Source organism: Monopterus albus, unplaced genomic scaffold, assembly GCF_001952655.1.
Source record: "Monopterus albus unplaced genomic scaffold, M_albus_1.0 scaffold125.1, whole genome shotgun sequence".
Classification (NCBI taxonomy): Eukaryota; Metazoa; Chordata; class Actinopteri; order Synbranchiformes; family Synbranchidae; genus Monopterus; species Monopterus albus.
Genome location: NW_018128005.1, coordinates 1,326,469 through 1,340,292, shown reverse-complemented (window position 1 = coordinate 1,340,292; position 13,824 = coordinate 1,326,469). Strand labels below are relative to the sequence as shown.

Sequence of the window (13,824 nt, the reverse complement as noted above, 5' to 3'; positions counted from 1 at the left end):
TAGCCTGTTCCATGTCTGCTCTGGTTGCCTTGATTTATTACTTACCTGGCCCAGTGCCGTCGGTGTCCTGCACCTCGCCCCTGCCTGCTCCGAACAGGTTGCTTGCACTACTCTGTCGAGGAGAGAGTGTATACTTACCTATCTCTTACAGTATTACTCCTGTTTCTGTTGAACTGCTGGATTTATACCTGTGTTCCAGCCAAGAGTATACTTACCTATAAGGCCTCTGTAAAGTATTTGCCAGTGTTCCTGCCAGTTAACCCGAGTACTCCTGTTTGCCCACCTCTTATTAACAATATATGTTTACCTGAGTATGTTATGTGTCATATCTCCCTGAGCCCGCTTAATGACCTGTATTTGTAGTTACAGTATTTAAGTCGGCCTTTTTTGCATTTGAATACTAAACCAGAGTCAGCCATGTTACCCGCCATATCAACTTCTTTTGCTATACTTAACCTTTGCCTGCCTCTGGATTCTGTTAGCCTGTACACAGGTTATTATTATTAAAGCTGTGTACTCTTCAGCACAATCCCTGGTCTGAAATCATCATAATAATGGTATGTTTTTCCACTGTAGTATTATTATGTAAAGGATTTTGCTATGTCTTCCAACACTGACACAGCTTTAGATAATGATTACCAACAGTGTGACTTTAGGGGATTATTTCCACTTTATTTTGAATAATTGTTTCCATAACACTTTAAACCCTTATATAAAGTGGTATAAATAGTTTTTTGTGGCTATCCTTCAGCACCAATTTTTAAAAAAACCATTTGGTCTAGAAAGACTGAACTTGTAGTTTTAACCCTTGACAGGATTCATTTCTGTTGTCGTACCTTCAGAGCAGTTTTCACATGGTAAGTTTTGTTATTTCGGTGTAGCACACCAAATATCACTGCAGTGATTTCCCCCCATCCAATCACTTATAATAATGCTGCTGCTAGATTCAAACCAGCAAAGGGCAACAATATCAGATTTTTTTTTAAATCCACCTTAATGGATTTTCAAGTGGTTTCATTAGTAAAATGTTGGAAAAACAAAAAAAAAGTACTTCAGTGAAAACACAGACCAGCAATAATTTAATACTTACTCAAAACCAGAAGAAAGAAGTATTAGATTTTTATGATGTGTTTTTTATTGCGGAAGGCCACTGGGTTTACTGGCCTCAAGGTTCAAGTAGAATCTTTTGGTTAATATTATGTATCATCATTAACATGTGTAAATATCCTGTGTTCTAACATGTTTTTCCAAGTGATAAACATGAGTAATAGAAGTTGTCGAAATCGCCTCCCGTGATGCCTCCTTTGTTCTGGTGAGTGACAAGGTTATTTACGAGGTTCAGAGTCGACGTGGTGTCTTTGTGCGGAGTTGCCCTGGGTGGCAGAAGCCAGCAGATGGATATGTGATCAACTGAACATGAGTGATTTTCCCTCTTCATCACACGCAGAGACTTTGCCTGCGCTGGCTGATGAATCACTTCATAGATGTGACAAATATATCGGCCTCAAACCCTTGAGGAGAAGTAATGGTCAGAGAAATGAGCCAGTGTGTGGAGCTCTTCACATAGGCTGGCTGAGACCAGGCCTTTTTGTCATTTTTGTCCCTTTGGCTGCTCACTTTAAATTTGAATTAGACTCCAAAAGAGGTATTATGTGGGATTCAGAAGGTATGGTTTAAACTGGAGCAGAGCATGATGGAATAATAACAACTGTGGCACTTGGCTTCACCATGTTTCCCTTTGGGGATGATTCATTTGACCCAGTCTAATTAGTTTGTTATTGCACTTTAACTGTTCAAAGAGTGTAACATTACTGCTTCATAAATAGTAGGTGAATGTGAGTTTGGTGATGTTTGTGTTTTTCTTTGATGCACGGACCTCGAGGCCCAAGAAACCCAATTAAAAACTTCAGTAAAACAAAAAAAGCATGACTAGGAATGTCAAACGAAAGCTGTTTATGCAAAGGTTTGAAAACCGGACAGTTGTTGCCAGTGCCTCCATACAAGCCTCCTGGATGGATTGAGTATGGATTTGGTTTGAATGTCCAGGAGAGAATTAATTCATTTGTCCATTTTCACTTGTAAATGTAACGTAATTTAGGTTATACGTGCAAAGTTGAAAAGTAACAGTCCTGAGAGAAGATGAGCATGTCTCTTAATTATTTCGCTGCTCCCTGTACTTTATTTTAATTGTTAAAATAGGTCCTTTTTTTTACTGACACTGAAGAGGCGGAACACACTCAAATGAAAGTGCAGCAATTTAAATCCATCAGCCTGAAACGAAAGCCGCTTTTCTGAACACCTGAAAACATTCTCAACGTTGCTTCTGCCAGCAGCATTAGAATAGGAGCTGCTCCATTAACGATGTCACCATATTTTATAATAGTGTAGCTACAGTAGCAGCGACTTCCTGTAGCTGCACACAATGCATCCTGGAGGGGGGGCCTGGGGATATATCTTCATGCTTGTCTGAATTACAGTAGGAAAAACAAAAGGTTAATCACATTGGGAGACTCCGCTCTGCCTCTGACCACCCAGTGTCCCTTTGTTTCTCCCTGTGTGTTTCAATTCAAGCTGCTTTATTGGCATGAATGTTGGATGAACAGGGGGAGAAGCACCTTCCAAAGCACCTAGAGAAACAATACAAATGACTCCTTTTCTGCCCCTGTAGTTTCTCTTTGTGCCTTTCTTGCCACCCCAGTTTCTGTCACCCTCAATTTACATCCATAACAACAATACAGTATGCATAGCAATCACCATACGTCGAGTTAAGATGTGCATGTATCATAAACTAAGCTCCTGGAAATGCCTTCGTTCTTCGGAGGATGCCCATCAGAGCATCCCCTTGTTGATGACCTTGTTGAAGTCCTTTCATCCCTGACCCCTTTCTCTTCATTTCCCAGCATGCTTAAATGCTGGTGGGCACATTACATTAAGATTCAAGAGGTTATCTTGCAGCGGTGATGGGGATTGCAACAGCCTAAAGGAAGGCCGCAGGTTTAATCCACGTACAGCTGAACTTTAATGAGCGCAAGTCTCGTTCTCCCTCTGTCTGAAAAACGACACCTAGCCACCATGGAAAATAGATTGTGGATGTCTTTTTGTGCAGCTTCTTAACTGTGTGTATGTGTGTATGTGTTTGTTACAGGGTGGTGGGGCCGGCTGTGACCTTCAAAGTGAGCCAGAACACTCAGAATGTCAGCACTGCAGATGTGGCCAAAGTGGCTGGTAGGTTCTCCTTGGCTGAGTAATGTTGTCTTTCTACTGACAGAGGAAAAGACAGGCCATTATCATTGGCTCGCTGCTGCACCTGAGGCCCCAGATGAGCATGTTTCAAAACTCTCTGCTAAAATATGTGTTTTTTTTTCTTCTCCTGAGTGTCCTGCCATACCTACACTGGCACTTTATAGCAGGGTTTTCTATTCCTCTGTGGTCCTTTTGGTTTAGTTTGGCTAAGTATTTGCTATTGAAGCAAGCAGGGCTTCAGTCATGTTTGGCTCCACTGTGGAAATTCATTGGAAAGTTAGATGTGTGTCCAAATAACAGACATGAGGAATTTGTTTTGTTTGGGAAATGAGTGTGTTGTTTTTATTCACAAACACGCACAATGTGACCTCTCCTGATCTGTGTGAGTTGTGCCTAAATTCAGTTGATAACTTCTGGGAAAACTCGGTAGCTATCCAGTCACCAGACTGACTTAAGTAGACAGCCAGCTGCATAAAACAGGGACATGAACTGTTTTGGAAAGTACCTAAAATTATGGGGAAAATAGTTGATCTTCATAGGTGACAATCCTGAGCCAGTAGGTTTAACCTAAAGGTCTGACCACAGAACCCACCGCATTTCATTATCACATCAAGCTGTGTTTCACTTGCTAGATATCCTGGTTTCCAGACTGAGGCTGCATTTGCGATGAGCCTGCATGGGGTTCTCTGCTTAATTGGAGAATGGTGTGGGTGGCTATGGCTCACGAGGTAGGGCAGTCGTCTCCTGACCAGTTGGTGGTTCGACTCCCGGTCTCCCCGCATGCCTAAGTGTCCCTGAGCAAGACACTGAACCCCGAATTGCTCCCGGTGGCTTGACTAGCGCCGGTGCGTGGCAGCCTGTTGTCATCGGTGTGTGAATGTTGTGTGTGAATGGTGTATGATCTTCTGTAAAGCGCTTTGGCCAGTGCAACACACTGTGAGAAAGCGCTATATAAAATACAGTCCATTTACCATTGGTAATAAAAATGAGGAAGCTTAAGGAATATGAAGCCACAGTCACAGACCACAATCCATGTTAGGCCAAATTACTTAAACAGCCAAAGTCATCTCATGTCCAAACGTGTATACGCCCTGGTCCTGGTTTTAAGGAACCCAAATATTCTTGCAACGTGTGGCATGTAAACATACTATCAGTGTTTTTGTTCATTGCTACTGTGTGCGCAGGTGCAGCTTCAACTTTACTAAACTAGTTGAAGAAAAAAAGATGATAAATGCAAAGTGTGACACTGTAATGTGACGATACATTGCTCTCATCTTCCATTCAAGCTAAAACCCATGAAATGGTAAATGTCTGTTCCTTGTAAATATCTTAATGGGATTATACTCAGGAAATGCTCAAAACCAGGACAGAGATTCTGTCCACCACCTTTTTCTGTCTGAAGAAAGTGAAGGCAGCTCCTCGGTGATTCTGTTTCAATACCCTCCAAATCAAAATGACTCAGTCCTGCCTGTTCTGTGACATGGAGAGGGACTGTAATAATCTTAGAGAGTGCAATCCAGCAGCAAAGACATTGTGAAGGTGTGTGGGAGTGTGTGTGTGTGTGTGTGTGTGTGTGTGTGCGTGTACAGGACTACAGTGTGACTCATGGTAATGAGGTGAGGGTGTTGATGAAGTGGGGAATAAAGAGAGGAGGAATGCTTGCCATTAGCCAAGCTGTCAGTCGAGAGAGAGGGAACTTTCCTGATATTCCCTGGTTACAATTCGAGATGAACACACCGTGCACACACACATGCACAAAAGCACCTGCGCTGGGAAATCGGCCCTGTCAAAATAATGTACATGTGTAGCTCACTGTCTATTTTTTCCCAGTCCCTGCTTGGTAATTGCACACACACACTTGCTTTTTGTCCCCACAATATATATATATATATTTATATTTATACGCAAACACTATGTGGTGATTATGCAACAGCTTCTCTCCTGTTTTAAGTGCTGCTGTTGCCGTTCTCCGCCTGCTGCTCCCGCCTGGCTCTGCAGGGTCACGAATGAGCTTCGATTGTTATTAATGCAAACATTGGACAGAACATGCTTGAAATGAAATATAGCGTCCTCTCAGCTAAAGTGCAATAGTGTGGGCGGGCCATCTTTAAAGTGTCATTTGTCATATTCAACTAGAATATCAATCCATCCCAGAGCGTACATTATCCCCCCTGGCTGGGGTTCATAGTGCTTTTCTGAGACATTAAACTTGACACAGCCATTGTAATGACGCCGTTTTGTCATCATTTCTTCCCGTTCAGCAGTGGACGGATTCAGATTGGACGGATACCTCTTCTGTCACAAGCTTGTGTGTTTGGGTGGAACAAATTTGGCAGCAATGATGTTAAAAATGATTCAGTTTGATCTGATTTCATCTCTGTGACCATGTCAGTTTGTCCCAGAGAAATATTTAAGCAAGGAATTATGGCGGAAGAAGACGATAGTTTAATGCAGTCATTTATCACTCAGGCCGCTCCTGACTTACATTGCCTTATATTAAGATATGTTTCTAATATTCAGGAAATTAGTCATAAGAAAATCGAAATGGACAACTGAAGGTATAGACAGGAAGTTCAAAATATTTTATGCAGCTTGAGAATTTGAAATGAAAAGCTGAGAATATTGAAAGAAATGGAGAATGAAGCGAAGCGGCATCGTGGTACTGGCATCATTTTCAGATAGACAGCAGGCTAATGCCAGGAAGTTACCGCGCATTTACTCAAACGTCAGAGGCAGCAATTAAAAGGGAACATTTTAGAGCCTTTTATGGAGATAAATGTCATTAGATTTTTATCATGTTCAAAAAAAAAATCAGAAAAGCAACAGAGAACAGCAAACAAACACTGGGCAAGTTAATGTGGCCGGAGCAGGGCTACCTGCAGAAAGGTACAAGAAGAGAGAGAGGACACACTACGGGGGAGAGGAGACACACGGTTAGTGACATGTAATGGTGGCATATAGAGGGGATAGTACTTGTTTATGTCCAGAAATAGCAAAATTTGTAAGCGCACAGGAGTCCAGTTGAAACCTCATCGTCTTTCTCTCTAATGCCAGATCGATTCTGACCCCGGCCTCTTGGTGCCAAAAGGTCCGATTAATGCAGCCAGGCCAGCCAGGGCCGGCTTTGCATTTTAAGGAGCCACGTAACCATTTCTGTCACGTGCGTCCACCCATTGTGAGGGACTCCGGGGCCACCAGGGGCCACTGTCAAATGTGGGGGTGGATGTCAAGATGGTGGGCAGCGAGGTGGCGACCCTCATTGTCTGGGCGAGGGTGGGCGGGGACCCAGAGGCTACTTCCAGCAGTGCGTCACGGCCGTGAGAACGGGACCCTGTGAATAGGCCAGGGGTCAGGGTCAGGACAGCGGGCAGCTCAATTAGCACTTAAAGCAGGAAGAGCGCAGCTGAGCCAGTCCTGTCCCTGCACCGTCTGTTCAGTTGACTTCTACTTTTTTATCCCACCAGCACTTGTGTTTGCATACAAGCTAATCACACCCCACAGTGTGAAGATAGTAGCTCACACATGAGCAAAATCTGTCCACTCTGGGGACCGTTGGGACAGTCGCTGCTGCTAATGGTCAGTTTCAGACTCCTCCGTCTTCCCTCCCATCACAGGCTTTTCTCGAGGTGAACTGACCCCTCATTGTTCTCGGCAGACAATGGCTGGCTGCTCGCTCAGCTGATGTCACTTCTGAGGTTTGATTTGTGTGTTGGCGTGTAAATAATTTCCTGGCAGAGAGGTCGCTGTCACTTTAATAAGTTAACAAGACATTGTCTCCCTGGAAAACCAGTGAATGCTTAGTTTACATGCTAATTAATGAAATATCCCTATACAGAAGTGGTGGCAAATTCTGATCATTCCTATCTGATTCACATATCGGTCAAAAAAGGAATTTGTTTTTGTAGTCAGTGTACCTTTGCTGTTAAGGACATGTATTTTACAACGGTGTGAATCAGATGCTGTGGCCTCAGTCACCAGGTCTCGACCCAGTGGAGGATGTTGGATGTCTCAGTGTCTCCACCACCATCATCAAAACACCACGTGAGTGAACATCTGTTGGAAGAACGGTGTTCATCCCTCCAGGAGAGGTCAGAGACTTGGGGAGTCAACGCCAAGCTGTTCTGGTGGCACGTGGTGGCCCAGCACCTCACTGAGGCTCTGTGTTTTCTTCTGTCACCTGTCTGTATGTCCCTGTGACTCTGTAAAGATCATGACTCATTAGAATTGGTTTATTACTTTTTAATCTGTAAAATCTCTCAAGCCTAAATTCTTAGTTCTTTATATGCACGTATTAGTCTGATAGAGAAGGTAGTACTACTGGAGTAGTAACAACTGATCACATCTTGTGCCTGTGTTTCCACTGATCCCGATGGGAAGCAGGTTAATTCTTCATGCTCTCTGAAGCAAAAAGACAAGATTTGAGTTTTTCATTGGGTTTCCTTATGGCAGTGTAGAGGCCATTCAGTAAGAAGTGTGTTCAGTGGCTGCCCTGACGACTGAGTGGAGGAAAGGTTGAAGTTGCTCTTACAAAGGTATCAGTAGCGTCTGGGCCTTTTCTGTCCTTCCCTCTACTTTTTGTCTCTGCGTTTTCTTCCATCTGAGTGAATTAGCATAGATTTTGTATGCTGACAGGACTGACCTTCGCTGCAGCTAAACACTTCTCAAAATGCCAAATGTAATTACTGAGCTCTTTAGGTCAAAGTAATGTGTTTCATCTACCTCACTTCACACTGTTATTGACGTGCACACCCTCGGACTTCAGACTGCAGTGGAGCCCTGCTTCTTCCCTCTGGCAGCATCGGCTCCCTGAATGTGTTTGTGTGTCATAAGAAAGCGAGGAAATCTATGCATAATTATCCCTAAGTAATGTTGTCAAATTGTTATCTATGCGGATACGTCTGTACGTTCCTACACCGCTGGATGTCTTTGTGTGACTTTGTCAACCTATACGCTGTCAGATCCTGTGATTACAGACAATTTAAAGCTATCTATCTCTCATAGATGCAGAGTACCTCCCTAACACTGACTTTCTAAGGTCATCATCATCGTCGTTGTCGTCATCATCATCCTTATTGCCATTATGGTTCCTCTGTAAATTGCATGCCTTGATATTGTCAACTCTGTTATGCTGTCTTGACATCGGTTGTCTCATGGGAGCCTTCTATTTGTCTTGAATTCACTGTTTAACATAAAAACACAGGTGCTGTTTTTAGTCTAAACGTCCTGTTGAGGACGTAGCACCTGTAGTTTCATAGACGATCGTTTCTTTACGTAATCATCAGGTATTACTTCTGTGTAGGCGGCTTGCAGAGAGAGAGAGGTTTTATTCGACGCCTTATCCACACATGTGGTGATTAGTAACACCACTGACTGATTTTGTGTCATCGCCGTCACTGCGTGGAACTCTTAACTGTTGCCAGTGATTGCCCGATTGATTGCACTGGAAACGGCTCTGCTGCTGGGATCCATCCAGCGGGTCTCCCTGTGTCCTTCGGGAGCAGGCATATCTATTGGAGTTAACTTCATTTCAGTTCACCTCCTAATCGGTTTTCATCGCACACTGAAGGCTAATCAATTCTAGATGTTTCTCTCACCTGTTGCTAAAGACAATAATCAAACAGTGGACAGGACACATGAGGGATCTGCTGGTGTTTAGTGATGCAATTTGCTGTGACACCGTGCAGCATTTTTATCTCTTTGCCTGTCGTCGTAGCAGAGCTGGAGGCGTTGTGTGAATTGCAAGATGCCTCATCCGGGCTTTAAAAAGCCTGCATACCCCCAGCTGAACCAGAGTTACCCGTGGTTATTTTGGTCCGACTTCAGAGAGAGTGGGGAGCTGTGTGCTGTCCTCTGGAGCTTTGCGAGCATCTGTGAGTTCTGTCTTCAAGCGAAGGGGAGGGATGGGAAAGATGAGGGGGAGGACACAGGTGTTGTGCCGAGCTCGAGTTTGCACAGCGTTGCAGTGTGATCCCTGCCAGCCACTCAGCCAAACAGCCAACCAACAGGCATGATTTCCCCATCACTGGCAAAGGCCTGCTGGCACTGCCTCCCCTCCTCTCCCGCTCCGGCAGCTGGCAGGATCTGCGCGAGCTGTCCTCGGCTCCTTACGTTCACTACAGGCTTGGCATGCCTCTCCCAGATGGCCACCTTGTAGCAGAGCTGGCTTTGCGCTTGCATCACTCTTGCATCATTCCTCGGGCTACAGAGCTGTGGTGGAAGGAGAGGGCTCCTGTTGGCGGTGCTGCAGCATTTTTGCTGTAAGAATATTGTACGTGAGATGTGGGAGTGCTAAACTGTGCTGCAGCTCTCACACTTTCCAGTGATGATTTGTCATTTGTGCTGTTTGTGTAGCTGCTTTTCAGCAAAGCAGTGACAGCTCTTGGACTGGAAACAGACACTGTTGGATAAAAGGGGTCTGGTCTCGTCATCCTGAATGCATGAATACACACCTGCACATAAATAACAAACACAAACACACTAGAGCCAATGCTGCCTTTTAATGTGAAGAAGCCCATTACAGCCCCATTTTTGCATTCAAAATGACAGGACAGTGTCAAGGTGCCTCTTGGCTTCATATTTTATTTATAATCTAATTTAAATCTTACTGCATTACATATAATTGATATCCTACTAATGCTGTAATCCCAGCTGAACAGGAGAACAGACCCGGACCTCCTCAGAACTTGTTAGCGCTGAGGTTGAATAATTTAATATACATTTTTTTTAAACGACAATGGATGGGAGTGAAATCATCTCGTACAATTTTCTTAATATCAGATTTAATGACCATGTCTGCTCCTAATTATCACTTTTCATCTTACTGTTTTTTAAGCCTTTCTGCCACAAAGTATGACACGTGGTACCTGTAATATCATGAAATTACAGTTACTGAAATATTAAAGGCCAGTTTTATGGCATTAGAGGACGTGTCTCTTAGTGTTGACATGAGGGGAACTTTGTTCTGACTTCTTATTTAACTCTTTCATAGCATTTTAAAGCACTGAGAGGTGCTGATTTACCTACATGATCAGCTTCGAGGTTGTAGTTTGTGCTGGTGTTGAATTATATTGCATTATGCAGAGAAGCGTTTCTGTTTTTTTTTTTTTTTTTTTGGCCTCACAGATACACTGATATATATATAGTGGACCATATAATAGAAATGTGGGCTGTGCAAAGGCTGCTGTCACTGTGTCCTCTTATAATGTGGGTACATAGACATAACGATGAAAGCAATGTTGGATGGTGCAACAGATAATATACTGTAGATTCATGTTCAGAGCACCACTCTGTCAAAGGTCAGCACATTCGAGGCACAAATTCATCTGTCAGCTTTTATCAGAGTTGACGTTGGTGATTTCGCTGAAATGAGTTGATTGCTTTTGATTTTTGAGGCTGCAGTTTACCGACCCGAGTGTTTACTACAGTATGACATCACTCATACTGAACAATACACTGTCCATAGCGGCAGACTCTTTTCTCTCTGCAGCAGACGAGTCATTTTCTTTGCACTCTGCAGCTCAGACTTTCAGGATGGCCGCATGCTCTGCTGCAGTTATTAGAGTGGAGCCGCCTGTTGCTCGCTCTCTCTCTCAGCGGTCTGAGGAGGCCGCCTGGACCCAGCAGCTCATTTTTAGCCATCTTCAAGATGCCTGATGAGATGTAGAGGCAGACAGCTGGATTGATTGGCCCCTCTTGAGCGCACAGGCCTTGATTACAACTGCACTCAAGTGCCCCCCGTTCCCCTCAATTTCTCTCTCCCAGTCTTGTTCTCTTAGTCTGGCACTCTCCTCTCAGCCTGTCTCCCTTTTCCCATGATGTCTTTCTCCCTACAAAGAGAGAGGGTGGATAAGGGGAGACTGCTGAGGAGAGAATAGAAAAGAGCAGAATGACTAATGAAGATTCAGCTTTGCATGGTTCTGCCTGTGATGAAAAATAGAACAGGGTGAGAATGGAACCGCCTGTTAAGGACTGGTTTCAGATTAATTTAGGATCACGCATTTTTGAAAGAATTAGATCAATATTTTAAGAACTGAGCTGGGATAGAGCTGATGTTTTACAAAATCTGTCACAGGCAGATTTTTATTTTGAATATGGGTATTTACATCCCGCCTGTGCCATAAATTAGAAATCTGTATAAACAGCCTTGTGCAGCATTGTTATTACAGACACACTGTTAAACAGATTAGTCGGGCTCTGCATGTTCCCCTGCAAACTGTTTCTGGTGGGTGGAGGTTGTATGGTTTTGCAGTATCCTAATCATTTTGTTCAATTAGAATCACAAGACCTTTAAAGGATCAGTTCGTCCAAATAATGATCCGATTTTTTTTTTTTTGCTTTACCTCCAGTCATGAGGATAATGTTTATTTTATTTGAGCTATCCATCACTGCCACCTGAATATAGCTAATGTACTTTAGATTGAATTTTATTTGTAATAAGATTACACAAGCACAGAAAAAAACAAAACAAATGCAGCCATGACACAACAGGAGCATCATGTCAAGGTGATGAACTGTGATTCTGCACATTTTATTTTCACATGCAAAACAATAGAAACTGCAAGAATTTGTGCCAGTGACAAGCTGAAACCCCAGTGGGGCTTCAGTTAAAGCAGTGGTGTGTTGTTGCTGAGTGACTGCTCTTGTCTACAGACTTTAAAAAGCACTGCATGTCTGCACACAGTTGTGCTTTACTTTAGTCCTTACCTAGCAAACTTAAACTTTTTAATGCTCAGTAACCTATTTATCCTTCACAGGGAAAGTGGTTGCATGTGAAGTCTTTGGATGGATAAAAGTTCAGATATACTGCAGTGGGCCGAGTTAGCGCTACTGTTCGCGGGTAACTCTGGTGAAATTTTAAATCACAAATGTGATGAAAAGTCTACACCCACCACCACAGAGACTAAAGGCTAAGCTACTCACAGCTGCTTTGTTGATAGTTGGAACTGACAGTCTGTTTCTGTTACATAGGGCTGAAGTGCACTCGACTCGAGCTGCCACTTTATTAGGTACATGTAGCTAAAAACCGGGGCAATCTAATCCAAAAGCACTGCAATAAATCCTCCTCCATGAAGGTGAATAATATTTAGTTTTTGTTGACACTGTTTCATAGAAGTATTGATTCAATTGTATGATCATATTATAGGCTGCGGTTTGTGGTGCTGTTAAACTTTATTGTATTGTAAACAAAAAAAAAACAAAAAAAAAACTAGCGCCACAAATGACATCTTCCAAAATGATCATAAAGGCAAATAAACAGCTCTCTGTTGGATGGATTGCCTGATGTTCCCACCACGCCAGCTGGTCAAGGTTTTTATATTTCCCCAAACTACACACTAAAAAGCACTGGGTTAAAAATTAACTATATGAAATGTACCACCTTGGTTAACTTTACTCAGTACCCATGGTTTAGTTTATTATGTTTATATAAGTTTACTTATATATTACTCTAATATAACCAGGTATCTTCTACGTCAACAAATTGACTGCAGGGTTTAGCATCCTGATGGGCACTTGTCAGCATGGAGCCCAGGTTCGCATCTTGCATGAGTGGGGTACTCCTTGCTTTCATTTCATATCTTTCTTCTTCCTCAAGGGTGTGTACCCCCCAGTTGAAATGTCCTGCGCCGTCCTGGCGGTGTCTCTCAGCTGCACCGTGTTTCATGTAGAGAAGTGAGAGACAAAAGCAGCTGAGAGCTTCAAAGACTGTGGGTGACATTTAGTGCTCAGTATCTTCAAAGACCAGGCTCTCTTTTGTAGTTCCTCTTTTTGTGTATAATTAATGAAGCCCTTCCTACGGATTTTTCTTTTTTCTTTCTTTTTTCCTCCCGCTTGGAGCTGGATTAGAACAGCAGATTAAGGAAGTGCACCTTAATTTTCAATTTGCATTCTAGTAACTTCAAACTGCAGCGCCGCTGCTGAGATTCTTCCAACTGAGTGTGTCATTGTGGAGAAGTTCGCCAGGGACGGGCTGTGTAGTTGCTGTGGTTGTATGATGCAGGATTGGAGGTGTCGGCTTTAATAGGAGCAAAAACACTGCACCGTGAACGAGATCGGGTAAAAATCGGTAGTACGGTTAGTAGATAGTTTTAGTTTTATAATGTACTGTTTTTTCTTGAGACCTGTTTCATGTCACTTTGAAGGTGAATGTGACATTTCACTAATTCACCTAAATTATCATTACCGTGTGTATTTCAAATGGAAACACACTTTTAATCATTAAAACTATAGTAGTTATGGACAATGATACACCGGTCAACAGATTTGAGGATGTAGTTGTACAATTGAAAGAAATATGTGTTCTATGTTTCTTAAGCCAATTGTTGAAAAGGAAATTATAGATATAGTGAACAAATGTGGTAATAAATCATCCAGTGATAGTGATGGTATCAGTATGACAATGGTTAAATGGGCAATCGAGGGGATATGCAAGCCATTAACCCATGTTTTTAACATGTCGTTTCGACTTGGGCAGTTCCCTAATAATATGAAAATAGCAAAGGTTATTCCACTGTATAAATCTGGGGATAAGCACAACTTCACAAATTATAGACCGGTTTCTCTGTTGTCACAGTTTTCAAAAAT

At 42.8% G+C, this 13,824-nt stretch overlaps 1 protein-coding gene across 3 annotated transcripts in view; it reads left to right on the top strand.

Moving 5' to 3' along the window:
* Positions 1–13,824, top strand: part of LOC109967083 (receptor-type tyrosine-protein phosphatase N2-like) — a 194,639-nt gene that overhangs the window by 67,144 nt on the left and 113,671 nt on the right. For all 3 annotated transcript variants that reach the window (XM_020612432.1, XM_020612430.1, XM_020612431.1), the window contains one exon: positions 3,146–3,225. In XM_020612432.1, coding sequence (XP_020468088.1) covers positions 3,146–3,225 — 80 coding nt within the window. The remainder of the gene's footprint in view (positions 1–3,145; positions 3,226–13,824) is intronic.